A 20,455-nucleotide genomic window follows, 5' to 3' on the forward strand; every position below is an offset into this window, starting at 1 on the left:
AATCAGTCACAAGCCAACAGCCGGTGGAGAAAAACACTTGAAAAAGGAATAAGGAAATCAAACAGCTTCCCATCAGCCAGCTTTTGGCAAAAACAAACTGACAACTAAGTATATACATATATGATAAAAAGAGGCGTAATCTCTAGTGCTGCTCTCCTCCTTTTCAAACAAGGGATGCCCACACAAGCACAGCAACTGATACTGCATTGGCTTGGCACAGCCTCCTGCTCCTCAAACCACCTGGCAACTAGCAAGCGCACCCTGTGACTGGATCGTCTGTTGCCAGGGAAACAGGCAGGTGGATGAAAGCTGATGCCCTGTGGATGGCAGAGAGCAGAGCCAGGATTAAGAGGCAGAAGGAGAAGCAACTGGTGCCAAGGCTCAAGGGTGCCCGGCTCAGTGCTAATACTTAAGTCGTGGTACGAAGGACTGAACACTTTTCCTGGACTATGGCTCCTCCCCACATACAGGACTGATGAACAGGCACCAGGATGAACTCCTACCATGTGGGAACAAAGCTGACAAAAGTAACACAAGCCAGGATGTCCTTCGTAGGCAGAATTAAGGGCTGGTCCAAGATGTGCTGGGGCAACACCAAATCCAAATTGCTGCCTCGCCTCTAATTAGAATGAAGAATGACCTGCTGAAGTCTTCTGTTAAAGCCCTGTTTAAACAAATGAGCACTGGGCTGTGCTCAGGAGAACTTTGTGGGTGATTGAGTACTTGCACAAGATCTGTCTCCCTCCCAGTTTGCCACCCTTAATTTCTTGATCAGCATGGCTGCCCTAAAGCTGCCTCTTTCACTTTCTGCCTCATAGAAAGAGATACAGAGCAAGGATAGTGAACATGTGACTCTCCAGCAGTGTTTGGACTCCCACAATAGTTCAATATGATTTTCACTACCCATATGAGAAAAGGCCTTATTTGGCTGTGTGTGCCCTTTTCCTTAACCCAGTGGTTTTCAACCAGTGTGCCGTGGCACCCTGGGATGCCTTGAATGATGTTCAGGGGTGCAGCAGGCAACACTGGCCTGTGTCCCCCTTTCCTTCCCTGACTTCTCAGATTGCCTCCCAAAGGCTTGCACAGCGGTTTATTGCAGCAGCCCTGGCTATAAGCTATAGGAGCCACCTCTCTTTGGGGCAGGGGGCACAGCTCAGAGACCAGGGATACTAAGGAGACTAAGATGCATTAAGATCAAGTTAAAAATTAGGTAAGAAAAAGGGAAGGGATTTGCTGATTAAATATACGAATTGGAATACAGTGAAGGGAGGCGTGGGGAAGTCTGGGAAATAAGTAAATGCAAGGAATATTATGAAATGGAATTGTTTTTATCTGTTTTTCTGTTTTCTCTTTTTCTTTTTGTGTTGCTTTTTTCTTTTTTTTGTCGTTTTGTATTTTTGCATTTTTGTATTTTTCTGTTATCTTTTCTACTTATGTAAAAATCTTAATAAAAATATTATATATAAAAAAAAGACCAGGGATGGCAGCAGCAGCTAGAGGACTCCCAAAGAGAGGAGACCGTGTTCAAAAAAGGGTGAGAGGCTGCCAGCTCTGCAGGCAAGGGGTGACAGAAACTGGGCTCCTGAGCTCCACAGGGATGCCACAGAAAAAATGTAGTTAGTTAAGGGAACCGTGGACTCATAAAGGTTGAAAACCTCTGCCTTAACCTTTTGTGTGCAGTCTGATAGTTACTGAGTAATACCCTGTATTTACAGCATTTTCATTTTGACTGCATAACTGGTGGCTCATTTTAAGCTCTGATAGTGCATGGCTAGGATGGAGACAAGAACCTCTGAATTCGCTTCCCAGCTCTGGAAGAGGAGGTAGCCCTGGGAGAAGAGGTGGTATCCATTTGTGGTGCCCCCCCCCCCGGCTAGCAAGCCAGGCTTCTTTTGTATTATTTATGGCATCTATTTAAAAACCGTTGTTCCATCTCCTATCCCTGTAAGGCCCTCTCAACCTAGGCTACAATGCAATTATTAAAAACGTGATATAGAGGCAACAGGATGCATGGCAGTGCTCTTAAAATACACTGTCCTCCTAAAATATCCTGTTTGGAGAGTGCACCCTCTTGAGACAAAGGGAATCAGAAACTTATGGGGTCCATTGGTGGGAATAGCCAACGGGCCTTGAACAAAGGGAGAAGATTCCAGTGGGCCTTGGGTTGAGTTAGAGCAGCTTTGTTCATGCATTCCATTCATTTTAAGGAGCTTTGTGCGCACACATGATTTTTATGTTCTTCCTAAAACATGTACATTGCCTTCTCATTTGCTGTGCGCAGCCCACACGTTGTCCCTCAGGGATGTCATATGTTGTACTTGTTCATATGTTCCTTCAAATGGACCATTAATTGCTACTGTGTGCAAAACATGCCTCTGCAGAAGTGTTGTAGGCTCTAGTTGGGCACAGTACTGTGTGTGTGTGATGTTAGAACCCACAACATAGCTCCTATCTGCTGGCCACTTCATTGTGAATTTATGTTTTGAGTGTTCTGGTGGCTCCCTGCTACTCCTATCACACAACTCCTTTGCAGCAACATGTATTAGCAAATGAAAAAGGAGGATGGTGGGAGAACAGCAGAACGGCCCTCTTCTCCCCATCCTCACAGCAATGCTACCTGTGACAATCCCAGAGTCAATGGCCAAGATACCAAAGAGGCAACAGGGCTAGTGGTTGAGGTGGTGGACTAGGTTCCTGGCTTTGAGCATGATACTGAGCCCACTGAACCTGAGGCTGGCAGACAGGAAGCTCCAGGGCTGGATCCTACAGAACCAGAGCCCATAAACCCACAGCCTTGACTCTCACAGGTGCCTTCCCCTTGACCTGAGAAACTGAGCCCCTCACCAGTCCAGAGAGTGCAACAGGCAGGAGATCATGGAGTGATCTTGATGTGAACATGTGGGAAAATATCAAGTGGCAACAGAGACATACAGCTTTGACTTCTGCCAATTCCTAGGGAAGCAGACAGACACTGCCTCAGTGCCTCACCAGGCATTCCAGCAGCCGGGCTGGTCGGGAGATGATAATGAGCAGCTTCTTCACAAGCTGAGTGACAAAGGTCACCTCCTCACTCTCAGAGCGCTCATAGGCCTGTAAGGAATGGAAGAAGGGGCTTGTTAGAGAAGGGCTTTGGTTGCAGTCATCTCCATGGCAAGCCACTGTGCCCACAAGGAACACCTCCTCATGTTCTTGCTACCATCCCACTCAGAGTCCCTGCTCTCACATGGCTTGTTTCGTCCATCATGGTTGCTTCCATCATAACTTGCTGCCACTCACACCTAAACCCAAATTTCTCCAGAAATTACTCCAATCCAACCCAGCTCCCTCGTTTTGACCACTGTTGCCTCTCCTGACTGTATCTTTTTTATTCACTGCCATGCAAAACTGACTTCTTCAGCACATCTTGCCCTGCACTACACATTCACTGAGAGGCCCCGTGCTCACATCTTTCAGAAGTTTCTCCATGTTTTCCTGCAGCTCATAGAAGTAGACAGTGGTGATGAGGCCTTCCTGGGACTTGGCCAAACAGTCTCGTGCCAGCTCAATGACTTGGTGGTGGATGAAACTGAGAGCCCCATCTGCCAAGGGCAACACACTGTCCGGCTCATAGCTCTTGATGAAGTCTTTCAGCTTCTCTTCCATCTGCGCCGTGGCCTGTGGGGGTAAGACATTGGAGCTCTTGTGTCAGGAAAAAGAGGAGTCTAGTAAATAACCCAGAAGAGGCATTGCTCCTTTCTCAAAGCTAGGGAAAGTATAAGGGAATCCTGATTCCCAGGCCCTCAATCAACTACAACCCAGTTCACAGCACTCTCTGTGCTCTCCCTGTAAAAAAAACAAAAATCTATGAATTCTGGGTCATGAGAGCCCTTCCTTTTTATCACCTTCCTCTAAAAGAATCACTTGCTATATCACAACTGCACCACAGTAAGACACGACGTCTAACAAGGCACATCCAACCTCAGGGGCTCTCTTTCTTTCTCAATCTTACAAGGCATAAGGTATTTCTCTTCTCCATCATATCTATTTATATAAATAACAATTACACACCCTAGTCAGGTATCTATGTTATATGTTTGCTTCCATTTCTGGGCCCAGTTCTTATTCTCTCTCTCCATTACCCTTTCTCAGTGTGTTTGTTTGGAATGTGGGCTATTGCAATAATCATGAGAGAATGAGACAAAGTAAAGCAATGAGATACTGCTCTGGGCAGGAGTATTCAAGTTTTAAAATGTAAATTAAGGGCTGATCCACACTTTTCCTAGACACGATCCACGGTGTAAAACTCCTGCTCAAGGTGCCCACTCTTTAAAGCTCAGTCGGAGCAAAAGGCAATCCGCAGAAAAACCAAATGGACATTTGCTCCAATTGAGCACTAAAGAGTGGGTTTTTGCAAAGAAAGCTCCAGGACAAAACACACACACACACACACACACACACACACACACACACTTGGACTCAGAGCTTTTAAGCATGGAGCTGTGTCCAGAAAGAGAGGGACAAAAAAAAGCCCCAAATTTACATGCTAAGTGTCAATACAGGTAGACTGTCCGTCTTTTGTCAATGGAAAGTGGCTAAATGAAACAGATCCCTTTGCCTCTAGCAGTGGCGCAGCGTGGGGGGTGCAGGGGGGGCCGGCCGCACCGGGCGCAACATCTGGGGGGGCGCACGCTCGCACGCTCGCACTCGCAGCTCTCTGCCCCTACCTGGCTCACTCACTCTCTCTCACTGCAGTGCTGGCTGTGCGAATCCGAGCCGAGCCGCCGGGTCGCCGCCCACTGTGGAGGGGAGGGTGCCAGGCGTGCGGTGCGGTGCGGAGAGAGAGCGAGGGACTATCTGGGGGAGGGACAGTGCAGCGGGGGGGGGCGCAAATTACTTGCCTTGCCCCGGGTGCTGACAACCCACGCTACACCACTGGCCTCTAGCAGCCATTTTCCAGGATTCCGGGCAAAATGGTCCCTGTAGGATGTTATTTGATGGAAATGAAATCTTTAGATTCTGCCTCCGACTGTGACCCTTACCTTGGGGAATCGTTCCTTGTACACATGATTCATCATTACTATCTCATTGTCATAGGAAGATGGGGACCGGCCCGGGCTGCAAAGGAATAAGAATGCATCAGCTCCTGGTATCTTCTATTTCCCTGCACTCCCCATCATCCTGAATTCTATTTGGGAATTTCTCACTTTTCTTTATTACTACCTAATCTTTATTCTTTCGTTGCTAATGGTGTGAAATATACCGTATGGAAGAAGTGGGGAGAAGGTAGATCGGGATCTATGGCAAATCTCTGGGTACTTTGCAGGAGACTTGGAAAGGGTTTTTTACACACACACAAGACTTCCCTCTCACTTTCTGAATAAGGCTGTTGAAATAAAGAAAACATGGTGGTATCAAAATGGATTTTTGTGTGAAAAGACTGTGAGGTCAGTTGTACTACTGAAAACAAACTCATGGGCTGAGAGTGTGCTCAGAGGCACCACGCTCTCCATTTCTAACTGTCTTGTGCACTTTGCTTCCAGCAGTTCCAGTAAAATAGAAAACAGATTCCAAGACCCCAGCCCCTGCGTACAGGAAAGATCAGTGTGGTGTTCAGTATTACCCATATTGCTTCCCATACAGTCAAACCTTGGATCCCAAACACCTCCATTTTGGAGCGTTTCGCCTCCCGAACGCCAAAAAACCGGAAGTAAATGCTCCAGTTTTCAAACATTTTTGGGAAGCTGAACATCCGACACAGCTTCCACTTGAGTGCAGGAAGCTCCTGCAACCAATCGGAAGCTGCACCTCGGTTGTCAAACATTTCGGAAGCCAAACGGGCTTCCGGAACAGATTACGTTCTACACAACTGAGGTTTGACAGTATTTCCTATTGCTTTCCTTAACTAAAGGCAACACTTTCAGAATGGCACACAAACCTGCTTTGCGAGATGTACAGGGAACCATTAGCAGGAGCTATTTAATCACAGTTCTCTTCAATTAATTGCTTCCTAGCAGGCAGGACAGTAGAAGAGCCTTTTGTATTCAACCTGTTTAACCTTTCCTCCTGGCCTGGATCATACCAACGTGAGAAAGTAAAAGCACAACCCTCTAATGTCTACTCTTAGAAGTTCAACAGGGCTTACTCATAGGTAAATATATATAGGATTGCAGCCTAGTGGCAGATTTCAAATAACTAATACCTTCAGTCTTTATCACATTTGAAATGCAACAAAAGTCATATTTGCTGTTTTGGGCTTATTTTCTTAGATATTTAATGTGTCATTTATACCTTGGTAGTCAAACGGCTTGGCTCCTGAACAAATCGGCTCCTGAATGGCACAAATCCGGAAGTAAGTGTTCCTGTTTGCAAACATTTTTCAGAGGCCAAACGTCCGACACGGCTTCCACAGCTTCTGATTGAGTGCAAGAAGCTCCTGCAGCCAATCAGAAGCTGCGCCTTGGTTTTCGAACCATTTCAGGAGTCAAATGGACTCCTGGGACCGATTAAATTTGAGAACCAAGGTATGACTGTGTTTCTTTTTGTCTACGTAAAACTCATTCATTCTTTAAGATTACTGGAGGCCTTTCATTTGTTGCTAGACTATGACTCCCATCAGCTCTGACCCCTTGGCATCCTGGCTGGGGCTGATGGAGCTGATGTCCAGCAGCATCAGGAGAACCAGAGATTCCCCACTTCCTAGAGGCATATTCAGAGCACAGATCATTGCACTAAAATGCGTCTTAGCAAATACACTTCATTGTTGTTGTTGTTTTGGGGGGGAGCTTAGGATCTACCCATGCCAGCCAGGGTTGACCCTGAATCAAACTGGAACACTGGTCTTCTACAGACCTTCAATAATTTCATTGCAAGTCTCTCATTTGCTTATATTCCTACCAAAGTTTCTGAGTGAAGGATGAATGCACAATGAACATACAAGGGACCCAAGGGAGTTGCTCTGCAGGGTGACAACTGCTCCATCCTTACCTGAGGCTCCGGGACCGGGGCCGCACCGCAGGGGACCTCCGCCCCCCGTCATCATCAGTAATGCTCTCACTGCTGCCGAAATGCTTGGAAAGGAAATGCAGCTCATCCATAGTGGGCTGATAAGGCAGCTGGTGAAGGCGCTCTTGGGAGGAGCAGGATGACTGCAAGGAAGAAACAGAATTGGCCCTCAGTTGATGCCAAGTGTCAGCTATTTGCAAATGTCTTCCCAAATCTGCCACGGAAATGTATCCAGGTCTGGGAAATGGCCCAGCTCCTATACATGGGCTGCATAGCCTTCTAAAACATGCAACAGTTTTATTGCAGGAACCGAAATATAATCCAGTTGCCAATGCAACATGAGAATTGTTAATGCAGAATGGTTTTCGTACGTCGGCCGGGCATTAACCCACAGAATGTGACTGAACGCAGGAAGCTGCTTAAACCATCTGGCTACCGGCTCATTTAGCTCGGCATAGACTACACCGGCCTTCTCTGTCCTGTTTGCCTCAGCCAGCACAGCAGAGGTGATATTGGGGTGTGCAGTTGTAGTCCAAAACATAACGGAGGGCACCAAGTTGGCAGGAGGTTTCAGGCACACATATTTTCTGAGTCCTACCTGGAAATGCCAGGAATGGGTTTTGTGACCTTTCGTATGGAAAGAAAGCATTCTACCACTGACCTACAGCCCTTCAGGTTGACCTGAAGCTAAGAATTCCAGATGGTATTACAGTGAACCACAGATACACACACAAGGATGTTAAAGATTGCACTGAGTTATGTGACAACATTTGCAATGGGCATGCAGCCTGCTTCCTCAACCTGTGCTGAGTGCTCACATTATGTAGATGCCTCTTCTCCTAAAGGTGCCCCAAGGCAACCCAGGCTGACAACACTGACTCCCCTCCCCTACCTCTGGCCTGTATGCTAGGGTTACCATATCTTGAAGAGAGAGGGGGAGAAAAGACAGCCAGAGCTGCTGCCAGTCCGAGCCAGGGCGCAGGGCCCCCTGCACCCATGTGCCTCTCTCCCTGGTTCAGGCGGACAGCGGCTGCGGTGTGCAGAGCCACCCATGCCCATGCCAAACCGCACCCCAATTTCAAAAACCCCAAACCCTAGACATTTCCTTTAAAATGTAGAAATCTCTTTTCCCCCTCCCCAGAATGGGCCTGTTTACCCCACAAAAAAGGACATGTCTGGGATTTCCTGGACATAAGGCAACCCTACAGTGGACACGCAGGGCTCTCTTGGGGGGGGAGGGGAGTCAATAGCTGCAAACTGGGAGTCAGTTGGCCCACACGTAGTTTTAGCAATTTCTATTTATGATTTAGACTTGCATGGCTGGCCTGTCCTCAAACACCCCAGCAGAGTCTTTGGGCCACTGTCCAATAAACAGCTCCAGTCAATAACCAGTCAAATCTTGCCTCCCTCCCAGATCTTCTTAATGGCAGGAAGGTCTTACCGATACAGTGGAGCTGGGAGTGTTGGTTCCATATCCAGATGACGGCAAGGAAGCCAAGGACCAGCGCCGGCCATCTGCCCTGAAATGATCAAAATGAACAGGAACTTTAAGATAGTCCATAGTTTAAAGATTCAGGCAGAACCAGTTCTGATGGGGGGGGAAAGAAAAAAACCCATATTGTCACAAAGTCTATGTTTCAACCATTTGTGCTTTCTTCGCTGGTATCTCCAGTAAACCATCTGGCTAGAAATAATTGCCTGTTCAGACTTTCAGGACAGAAGAAGAAGAAGAAGAGTTTGGGTTTGATATCCCGCTTTATCACTACCCGAAGGAGTCTCAAGGTGGCTAACATTCTCCTTTCCCTTCCTCCCCCACAACAAACACTCTGTGAGGTGAGTGAGGCTGAGAGACTTCAGAGAAGTGTGACTGGCCCAAGGTCACCCAGCAGCTGCATGTGGAGGAGCGGAGACGCGAACCCGGTTCCCCAGATTACGAGTCTATCGCTCTTAACCACTACACCACACTGGCTCTCGCACAAAGGTGCGTACAAAGCATATGAGTTTGAATGCTACACTATGCCTCTCATATCAAACTCTAACTTGACATATATGTCAAACCATTTAGGTACAGCCTAGAAAACCTCTCTCTATTACTGTAGACACAGACCCATTTGTGGGCTTTAATGAGGCTCCATAGAAATACCAGAAACTTTGCTAAGGGTAACTGATATTTGGACAATGCAGTGAGTGGAGGATGGGGCTGAGAGCTCTATGGGCTTGAACACTATGATTCCCGTCAACAGAATCCCTTATTCTTTTGTCTCCCAGTATATGGTGTCCAAAAACATGCTGCAGAGATTGGCAACGTGGTGCCCTTCTGACATTTTGGCTCCAACTCCTATCAGCCCCAGCCAGCATGGTCAAAAGTCAGGGATGATGGGAGTTGTAGTCCAACAACATCTGGAGGGCAACACATTGCCTACCCCTCCAGTATGTTGCTTCTGAATGCAGAGGTTCTATTTACCTCTCATGACTAATAGGTGCTGAAGGCAACAATTCATTTGATGTTTTAAAGAGAAGCACTTCCAGTAAGGACTTCAGTCAAGAGGCCCAGACTCAGTCCATCACTAGTAGCTGGATCATAGATTCTAGAGGATGCTTGGCCAGTCCCACTGCCCCAAACACAGCCTCTTTCAGGGGTTTATGCCACTGGCAGCAGCTCCCACCTGCCTGTATCATTGACAGGTGCAGTGAGGACCTCCACAGCAGCGAGGCCTCCTGCCAACAGAACCTGGCTGTATTTGAGTGGAGGGAAATCTCTGCCACTTCTTAACTTCCTCCAGCACAGCAGATTGGGGGTTAAGCTTGCTCTGTTATTTTGCCCAACCTGAGCCTACTGCCAATGTTACTGGGACACCCTCAAATTCTGTTATCCTCAGGGAGAAAAATGTCTCCGTTTCCACATTGTTGTTGGTTTTAGACCCCTCTGGCCTTGCTCCCTGTCTTTTTACGTTAAAAAGCTCCAAGTGATTTGGATTTTCCTCATGGGGAATGTGCTCTTGAAGCATTTCCACATGTTAAGATGTGAAAGCCCCCTGCCCCCTCCCAAACCTGCATAAGCTCAATTCAGGTGCAATGTAGGTTCAAAGATGTACAGTTTGAGCCTGGACCAGGAAAAAAGAGACTTGATTTTGTGAACTAGCTGCTATATCAATGAAAGCTATAAACACACTGACAAGTGGTGTTTGGCTGTTGCAATTAATCTTCTGGATCCAATGACAATTGATTAGCCTGGCCTTGAATAATTAATCAAACTTTCATGTTTGAAGTGTTTGCTAAGTAATCTGGCCAGGCTGTAGTGTAATTTAGGGCTCATCCACAATTCTGCTCGTTCCACACCTAGAAAGCATGGATCTGAGCAGTTTCCCCCTTGCCCCACACCTTACCCACTCTTTAGTGCTAAATCAGAGCAAACACCAATTAAGAGAAAACCTGAATTGCCATTTGCTCTGATGGAGCTCTAAAGAATGGTTTTCCCTGGGGCAAAGCTGCAGGACAAGAGAAAGTTTGGATAACCATCACCGGTGGTTAGGGATGATGGGAGTTGTAGTTCAACCGTGCCTGGAGAGATACTGTCACACAGCTTAACCTGCCTGGCAAGGTTACCGAGAGGATAAAATGCAGCGATTATCTTCCCAGAGAAGTGCCATTGGTGGATTCCCCTGCAATTCTCAGAAGACTCAACAGAACTTTGCTTTTGGAGAAGGTTCAAGTCTCTTTGGATTCATGACTATTTTGGTGTTTACCTTTGTTTCTTTGCTAAACTATTTTGTAGAGTTCATGTTTCCAGTTATTATTACCTTAGACCATCTCATTCAACTAAGCAGTTGTGCTAGTGGGAGCCAGTGTAACAAGTTCTGCTTTCTCTTATTTTCTTTCCTCCCCTCCTCTCCATGGCCCCATCAGTTTGGGGACAGGGATTGAGAGAAATTTAAGTTTGATTTAAATATTCCCATCTTTGCTTCTGTATAATTAAAAATATCCATGCCCAACACAGCTCCCCTTTCAGCTTCTTTCTTTGGTGAGGTTTTTAAAAAATACCTCTCTTGTTAATAAAGCCAGTTCCACAGAATGCCTTATATCAAATTGAAGGCAGAAAAAGTGATTCAGTAGTTACCAGTATCTGTGATGGTGGCATAGCTTTCAGGGGTGTAAACCGGATTACTGAAAGTGGAGCACCTGGGTGAAATAGTGAATGCCACAAACCCTTTAAGGAATCGCAACCCCAAACCCCAACGGCAGTTCTGGCGCAAGGGTTGATTCTAATTAAGAGTCCTTGCATTAGAATTCTCCTGCCAGTTCTATTTTCCCTTCAGATGTTCAGAAAGAAAGGACAGCACAAGAGGAAATGTCCTTGTCAACATAGGGCAGATTCACACCATGCATTTAAAGCACATTCAACACACCTTTAAAATGTATGGCTTTGCCCAAGGAATCCTTGGGACTGTTGGGTGCAGGGAATTGTAGCTCTGCGAAGGCAAAACTACAGTTCCCATGATTCTTTGGGAGAAGTCAGATACTCTAAATGTGTGTTGAATGTGCTTTATATGTGTGCTGTGGACCTATGTTGCATCTCAGACTTTTTATGCATGCTAGAGGGTCAACTTTCTCCTCCCCCAGCTCCAGGAGGGCTCCACCTACAGATGTCCTATTGGTTTGCCCTGACCCAAGCTAGCTATAAAACTTCAGCGTCAGGTCTGGGACTTTGTCTGGGCATGACAACAGCTAGTCTTGACCTTGTTGACTCTCTGGTTGTTATCTGTTAGATTATGGCATCTTGTTCCCAGTCTGCTTGGAAAGGTACCTTACCTTCGATCCCAGCTACTGTGTGACTCTGTTTTGGACTGTCCCTTTCTGCACACTGCCCTGATCACTTTGGCCAACAATTTCCAAAGCTTTCTGGCAAAGTTTCCCTCACCCTTCAGTCTTGCATCTGGAACAGCTTTGACGATTTACTGTCCCATGCAAACACCCTGGCCCTCAACCCTGTGCTTTCTACAAATAGCCAGCATCCTCCTCCTTTTATACTATGTATTAGGCAGCCTCAGTGTGTTTGTTAGGGCTGCCATACGTCCAGATTTTCCTGGACGTTACTGGGATTTCGAAGGTGGAATTGATGTTGGGGTGAATTTCCGAAAGGCGGCACTTTGTCCTGGATCTTAGGCAAGTCTATTAAAAAAAATAATCACATTATTTGGCGTTTTTGTAAAGAAAAGCTCAACAACTTTTGGCTTTTCCTTAAAAACCCCCCCACAATTCAACAATTTCAGTGGTTTCCTAAAAAAAAAAAGCTCTTTCGGGGTGTCCTGGTTTGTTCCAATCTATACACTTTGCTTGATTTCTCTCTCATTTTCCCTCTCTCTCTCTCACTAACACGAGTGACTTCGCAAGTTCCACGGAATAAGGTATTTTCTAATCATACTCCTGTGATAAAACCGTACGTGTGTTTTAGTCCAGTGTGAAAATTCACAGAACAGAGATCTGTAAACAGCTCAGGGCGGATTTTACTCAGCACTTTGTTGATGGCAAGATGGAACTTCACAGTCTGTTCCCTTGCTTTTGGGGGTGGGTGGGAAGCAGAAGCTGCATGGGCATGACTATAAAAAGAGCAGAGCGCAGATGGGGAGTGGGGAGCAGCAGCTGTGGAGTCTTCAACCGCCTCAAATGTTCCTGTATGCCACATTCTGGCAGCATGGCCTGGTAGATCAAACACGAGAATGATAGCCAGGAACCTGCAGTGCTCCTCTGAAGCCTTTGAGAGGGACTTCTTGGGATGGGCTGGTGGGGAACTGAGAGATTGGGCAGGGGCTGAAGCAAGAAAAAAGGATGGGTATGAGTTGGTTCTCCTTGTGGACAGAGGAACTGGTTTCTACCCCAAGTGGGCTTCCATTCATTCAGTAGTCTATGGGAACTTTGCCCAGGAGACTCTGCCTCTGCAACCAGATGTGGGACTTCATCAAATAAGGACTGCAAGTCTCCCATGAGGCAAATCTCTAGGGGGGCTTGCTGTATCATCAGTAGCTATAAGCGGCATGGCAAGACTTATTTTTGTGTGTGTTTACTCCCCAACCCCTAAATTCACAACCCTTCATTTTGCCCATTGCAAAATATGCTGGTAAACCTTAGTTCTTGACTATTTTCTGCTGTGTTTTTTTTAAAGGTGTGGTTATATATGTAGGTAAAAAGGTAACGGTAAAGGACCCCTGGAGAGTTAAGTCCAGTCAAAGGCGACTATGGGGTTGCGGCGCTCATCTCGCTTTCAGGCTGAGGGAGCCGGCGTTTGTCCACATACAGTTTTCCGGGTCATGTGGCCAACATGACTAAACCGCTTCTGGCACAACGGGACATCATGACGGAAACCAGAGCACACGGAAATGCTGTTTATCTTCCCACTGCAGCGGTACCCATTTATCTACTTGCACTGGTGTGCTTTCGAACTGCTAGGTTGGCAGGCGCTGGGACAGAGCAACAGGAGCTCACCCCGTCGCAAGGGATTCAAACCGCTGACCTTCTGATCAGCAAGCCCAAGAGGCTCAGTGATTTACACTACCGTGCCACCTGCATCCCTGGTTATAGCTATATCTATATCATCTATATCTATCTATATCTATATCTATAAATGTTAATAGAGGGTGTGTATATAATAACTGAGGGGAGCGGGCACCACAAAGATACATGCAACTAGTGCAGATGCAAAACACTGGTTTAGGAATCAGAGGCAGAAAATTTAAACGACTCGTCTGTGGACACTGTTGCACCCAGGTGCATACGTAAAAAGTGGACTACTCATCGTGCAACACCCCTGTATGGACACAGCAGTGGTCAGTGAAGGAGTCCGGGTTTGCAGTGGAGATTCCCAAAAGCCATTGGACACCAGAGCCCCAAAGAATGAGGGACTGCTCTTACCTGCGGGAGGAAGCGAAGGAAAAGTGGGCTGGTGTATTGGGGGAAAAGTTCCGAGGGCTGTCCAGAGGGCTGCTACCTGTGGGCAGGGCAGGAAAAGAAGACACAAAAGGGAAATCAACACATTGCCTTGTGAGACTGCCAGAGGATCAAATCGAATTCTTAACCCTGTCTCACTCAAGGAGCCAGCATATTCATATTCATATTCAGAGCCTGCCATAATGAGAAAGGTTGCCATAGTGACTCCAGCAACAAGCCATGGGAGGTGATGCAGAGGAATATGAAAACAGAAGACAGAAAGAGGCCAAGAAATAGAATGCTGGATGGGTGAATAAACAAATAAGACAGCTGACAGACAGACAATGGGGGATTAATGATCGAGTGTCAAATGGCTGGGTAGACAGTCAGAGGAAAAGATTTGAAGTCAGACAGATGGACAGACAATGGCAGGGATAGTTAGTAAGATGAACAGAAGAGAAGGTGCTGCTATATATGTGGCCAGAATAATAGACAGATGGCCTGGAATGCATGGAAAGATGAGAAAAGAAATCAGTGGGAAAATTACAGTTCGGATGCAAAGGCTGACTAGAAGATGGATGAACCCACAAAGATTGGTTCTAAATCAAACTAATATGATTGCTTTGGAGTCGATGTAATACTTATTGCTAAACGTATGGCAAGGCTGACAGGATGGAAACTGGAAACTGGTGGACATGGATTTTAGACGAAATTTCTCTCAATATTTCTGTAGGCATCTTGGCATGTTATGACAAACAGGTATAACACAAGACTATGTCCATCTAATCCTATCCAGCTGTAGCAATGCGAAGGAACCCCACTTTAAAAAAAAAAAAAACGAGGGTAGATTAACAAACGAAGGACTTACATTACTGCGTCCTCAGAAGGAACAAAGGGCAACTTATTAGTCCTGGGTATGAGCAATTACTACTCGCCTCCAAGGTGTGCTTTGTCAAAGCCAGTCTAGCCGGCCTTGTTTGAAGGCCACTGCCTTAGCAGGGGCAGCAAGACAAGGGGCCGTCTTCTGTTTGTGACCCACCGTGTAGTGTTGGATAAGGCACATCCAGGGTGGAACTCCTGAAAGAAGGATGGGGCAGGTCAAGGGCTTAACTCACCAATATGACCTGGGAGTGGAGAGTGAGGCCGCGGCAGCGTCGGCGATGTACTTGTCAGGATCAGGCTCTTTCTGTTACTGGTTCGGCAACTGTACAAAGGGGAGGAAAGAAGGAGAGGGAAAGAAGACAGGCCTAGATCAGGGGGTGTGTGGATGAAAGATGCCAGACCAGGCTGCAGCTCATGTTACTATGTGGTTTGCCTTGAAAGGCTGCAGTTAGAAAGCTTGGCCAATCAATTCTCTTTTCAGCTTGGTTGGCTACTCCAAAATGGTAGCAGGTTACCATCTGTAGTCCTTTCCCAAAGAACAGCTGGCCAGGAAACCCCATTTCCCACATAACCATTGGCCCACCTTGTGGCATGGAGCTCCCTTATTACTGGGTCAAACCGCTGGTCTTCCTGGTCCAGTACTGCCTGTTGAGACTGGCAGCATCTCTCCAATATCTCAAGCAGACTGAGATCCATTTAGCTGAAGTCGCTCAGGCCAATGACCGAGGCATTCTGCATACAAATATTAGCTCTAATAAATAACTGAGCTACAAATCCCTTATGAGAAGGTGTGAAAAGCAGGAGTATTGGTTCAGTGTGGGAAAAGTGTCTACCTAGAGGCAACAGAACTCCACTACAAATGTGGGTGGGCTTATCTAGAGTGTGATCCAAAAGCAGAACTACCAAACTGAGCTCTTTTGCTACAAGACCTGCCTCCCATCTGAGGCCTTACTGTGCCTGCGTTCTCCGTCTTTCTCATAAACGTATACAAGCTTTAACTCAATATTGAAATTCAGAAATCCTGGATCCACTCTTGCTTGCTATGATCACATAATACTCAGCTCCTTTTTCCTCTGGAAGGTGACAAAGAGGGCATTAAAGGTAAAGGGACCCCTGACCATTAGGTCCAGTCGTGGCTGACTTTGGGGTTGCGGCGCTCAGCTCGCTTTATTGGCCGAGGGAGCCGGCGTACAGCTTCTGGTTCATGTGGCCAGCATGACTAAGCCGCTTCTGGCGAACCAGAGCAGCGCACAGAAACGCCGTTTACCTTCCCCCCGGAGCAGTACCTATTTATCTACTTGCACTTTGACGTGCTTTCGAACCGCTGGGTTGGCAGGAGAAGGGACCAAGCAACGGGAGCTCACCCCGTTGCGGGGATTCGAACCGCCGACCTTCTGATCGGCAAGTCCTAGGCTCTGTGGTTTAACCCACAGCACCACCCACGTCCCTAGAGGGCATTGGTGGTGTTAATTAACTGCTATTTGCATGGAACTACGACTCATACTTAATAGAAGGGTGGAGCCAGATTTTTCCTAATCAACAATTAAGTAGCATTTCTAGGTGTGATTTACAGCCTTCTTTCTCCCCCAAGCCTTAACATTCTCACAAAGGGTTCATTGGCAGGGTATCCACACCTTTCCATGTTTATTAAGCCATAACTAGTCCTCAGATAAGTGAGGTGAACTCAGTGATGAGCTGAGGTAAGGCAAGTCATTCCACAACCTAAGCAGTTCAAGAAAAGAAACTCTGCCACAACGTTTAGGCATTATAAAGTAAATTGGAGTAGCCCCAACACCGTTCAGATGTGTGCCTTGACAAGGCTGTGTTGAAATGCCATGCAGCTCCCAGGTGCAGCTGGCTGGCTGTTAACCTTATTTTGCCAGCTAGTCTTCAGTGCTGTACAAACACTATGGTATAGGTTACTAACTGCACAGGGCTGGATGTTTGCCCAGGTTTATATCGCTGTCAGTTTCTCAGGCTGCACAGTAGCTTATGGGCTGCCAACAATGGCTTGCGTGTTGTGCAGTGCCCCTTCTGTCCATTGCATGCTAGGGTTCAGGGTTGCAACTGAACAAGTTTGAATTAGCAATCATCTGAGCCAGAAGAAATGCACCTCCAAGGCTCTTATCTTCTTGAAACATTCATACGGAAAGCCCAACATGCACAACTGAAAGAGAGCCAAGTGTCCCAACCCTCCATCACAAAAGCTATAGAAAGTGTTAAGTTGTGGGTGAACATATCAGACGACACAGCGAATCTTCAAACAGCTCTTGTTTATTCACAGGCCAGAACAGAACTGAACTGAAGGGTTCAGTCAGCCTGCTTATACAGAGCTCCAGTACAATGTAACTGTAACAATTTTCTAAAACTATCCAATCACTGAACGTCACTTTCGATCCCTTATTTGCATAACTATCTACAGTATCCCCCTGCTGGCCCAGGGTGAGAACTTCAGTACATAACAGAAAGTTCCCAAGGTGGGCTCTGGAGAGACACAAAACTCACACATGCGCCTAGGATAAACAACACTTCTAAACAAGATATAACTTTGATGGCGTGTCGTTCATTGTGTGCCAACAGGATACTAAAGTACGTACCACCATATGCCCCCCATAGTGATCCACCATCCTAATGCCTCTCTGACACTCAGTTCTCAAAGAGGATACACAAACAAAAGAGTTGTGCGGCCTTTTAAAGACTAACACACTTATGTGGCACAAACATGTTAATTGAAGAAGGGATGAGCCTGTTCAGAGTATTCTGGAGGAGGAGAGCAAGGTCAGCGGAATTCACACCATACAGTGGCGTCGCAAGAGGAGTCGGGGGGTGGTGCGCCCCAGGTGCCATGTCTGGGGGGTGAGAAGAAGGCACTCCGCCATCCCCAGGCACGGCGGTGTGAGCAGCCATTGTACTGCCACAGCCGCATGTGGAGGATCCTCCATTCACAGCTGCAGCCGCGAGCAGAGGATCCTGCCACCGTCCGTATGCCGTTCGGACGGCGTCGGCGGCAAACCGCTACGTACAATGCATGTGCAGTGTTGCACGCATGCGCCGTATGTAGAAACACTGCACATGCGCCCTATGTAGCAACGCCACACATATGCCATATGTAGAGACACCACACATGCGTCGTATGTAGTGGCACAACGCATGCGCAGCCTGCAGTTTGCCCCTCCGCGGGTGTTGGTTAGCCTTTGTTCACCCCTGACATTATATACCCCCATTCAGTGCTTTCCTTCTAGAAAAATAGGTGCTCGTACTCACCATGATGTTGTTACAGTAAGTGCCACACTTTTTAGCAACAACAAAAAGAGGTGCGGGTACTGCATACCTTTGAGTACCCCCTGAGAAAAGCACTAAAAAGTATAAAAACTCTGTTCTGCTGTCATTCTGGAGGCCTATCTACCTCTCCTTTACTGTCAAGCATTCTGCTACTAGGGGAATAAGAATAATTAAAGGATGGCAAGCAAGGGCTTAGACCATCTGAAATAGCAAGTGAGATGCAAATTTCTCAGGCCAGAATAGTTACCCTTCTTGTACCCCCACCCCATGAGTCCGGTAAGTCTGAGCAAGTAGGGACATTATCAGTGGGGGCAGTCAAACTGCACAATCCATCCCAATCACCCCAGTTTTGATATAAAAATAAGAACTAAAGCCAGAACGTTGCAAACCAATGTTTATGAAAGGATCCTGACACATTCTGAGACTCAGGTTTTCCACTGGGGAATAAATTTCATTAAAAAAGATCAATCTTTCATCTGAGCAAGCAAATGTAGCAGGATCCTTTCATAAATATCGAACCATATCTTTGTAGACCCCCCCAAATCCTCCCCCCAAAAAACTATTTGCAAAAATACAACACTTTTGCCCGTTGATGATGGTAAAAAGAAGCTAGAAGGAATGCATACCGTGGAGGATGGAATTGGTGTGCAAAAGAAAAAGGGAATTCAGCTAAATGATGGCAAGAGAACGGGTACAGTGCATAACCCTCTTCTCTTTCAAGACCAGTGGAAAGAGGTCCACAGAAATATCTTCTGACACTTACTGACATTTGTATTTCTCTTACAACCATGAAACCTAGAGACATCCCTTTTATTTACGAAGTGAGATTTTTACAATCTGATTTCAAAACCCAACCCAACCCATGCACTTTTAAAAAAGTTTCTAGCCCTCATGACCGTGAAGTTACATGTGAAATAGTGCAAGCCTCACCTGATGAATAATAAAAATAATATTATTTATTTATTAAATATTTATTAATAACCTAATAATATTTCAGTTGATCAGAGAATGGGGCTTTTAATGTCTTGTCTTGCTTTCCGCATCCCTGATTAACAGGTGCAGAGTTATGCAAATTAATCAAATATAAGCAATGTTGCTTAATTTTCATATTCTTATTACAATAAAAAAATTTATTACACCCCTAGGAGCAGAATTTGCATAACCCTGGCACAGAATTGCGTGCGTGTGCTTTGAAAAGGCATGGGGTGTTCACAACCCTGACCAGTTCATGTGTGGCAACTATAAACTCACTTTGCACACTTCTGTGGCCACGTAACATTTCCACCTTACAACCCAGTGATTTTTTTTTTTACATCTTGAATTACATACAGTTCTGTCTGATTCCCTCATCTGAGGCCCACCTACAACCCAAGCCAGGCCTATCTCATTCATACACATCCTAGCATATGCTCCTCCATACCAGACCCAATCTGGTACAGTCACTGTCTTTAGGGCTGTGGCCTTTTCTAGATGCCCCCTGACTGGGCTGAGAAGAAGAGCCTTGTCACTTCTGATTATTATTGAAAGGACTGAGTCACCATCAGGGCTCTATAGATTTTGTCTTGACTTTCTAGCCAGCCATGATTTCCACCAATCTCTTCAGCATGCACAGAGGGGATGGGGAAGAGGCAGAGATTCTCTGTGATTTTTAATCGTTTCCTTTTATTTTTGGAATGTGTTTGTAACACCTACTAACTTCCTTAGGGCCCTCATTTTTACGGGACCGCCTCTCCTGGTATGCCCCGCAGAGGTCCATGAATAACCATACTTTTGTAGCCTTTCTACATTTCTTGGTGCATTGGCCGGGAAAAAATGTAGAAAGGCTACAGTTTAGAGGTCCTGGGCCCTAAGGAAGTCAGACTGTCCTCCACCAGGGCCAGGGCCTTTTCAGTGATGGCTCCGACCTGGTGGAATGCTCTGTCCCATGAGACTAGGGTCCTTCAGGATTTAACCTCCTTCTGTTGGGCCTGTAAGACAAAGCTATTCCACCTGGCCTTTAATTTGAATTCAGCCTGATCTTTTATTTTCCTTTTCTTCCCTCCCCTTCCCCTTTTTATGAAGATTACCCGCTCTGAGACCCCACAGCTAATTCTCCCCTGGCCTCCTCACTGGCCCAAGTAGAACTATTTCAGCCAGCTAGCCCTGGTGACTATCTAATGCTTATTAGATGGATTTCCCCCAAACTGATTCTTGAATTTTATTGTTATTCATGTTTTTATACTGTATTTTATGCTGCTTCTACAATTAAGTGTTTAGAATTTGTTGTTAGCCGGCCTGAGCCCGGTTTTCTGAACCAGGAATGACAGTGTATAAATAAAAAATTATTATAATTTATTATTTATTGTTATATTTTTTTGTAAAGCACTCAGAGGTGTTTGGGTCTTTTGCT

General features: G+C 46.2%; 1 protein-coding gene across 5 annotated transcripts in view; it reads right to left on the reverse strand.

Annotated features, from left to right (window-relative positions):
• MAST1 (microtubule associated serine/threonine kinase 1) overlaps positions 1–20,455 on the reverse strand; it is a 98,317-nt gene that overhangs the window by 34,416 nt on the left and 43,446 nt on the right. For all 5 annotated transcript variants that reach the window (XM_083419406.1, XM_083419404.1, XM_083419403.1 and 2 more), the window contains 7 exons: positions 15,018–15,106; positions 13,888–13,963; positions 8,423–8,501; positions 6,964–7,124; positions 5,019–5,094; positions 3,445–3,654; positions 2,989–3,090 (listed from right to left, as the gene is read on the reverse strand). In XM_083419406.1, coding sequence (XP_083275532.1) covers positions 2,989–3,090; positions 3,445–3,654; positions 5,019–5,094; positions 6,964–7,124; positions 8,423–8,501; positions 13,888–13,963; positions 15,018–15,106 — 793 coding nt within the window. The remainder of the gene's footprint in view (positions 1–2,988; positions 3,091–3,444; positions 3,655–5,018; positions 5,095–6,963; positions 7,125–8,422; positions 8,502–13,887; positions 13,964–15,017; positions 15,107–20,455) is intronic.

The sequence above is a fragment of the Podarcis tiliguerta genome (genome assembly GCF_965153285.1).
Source record: "Podarcis tiliguerta genome assembly, chromosome: 17".
Classification (NCBI taxonomy): domain Eukaryota; kingdom Metazoa; phylum Chordata; class Lepidosauria; order Squamata; family Lacertidae; genus Podarcis; species Podarcis tiliguerta.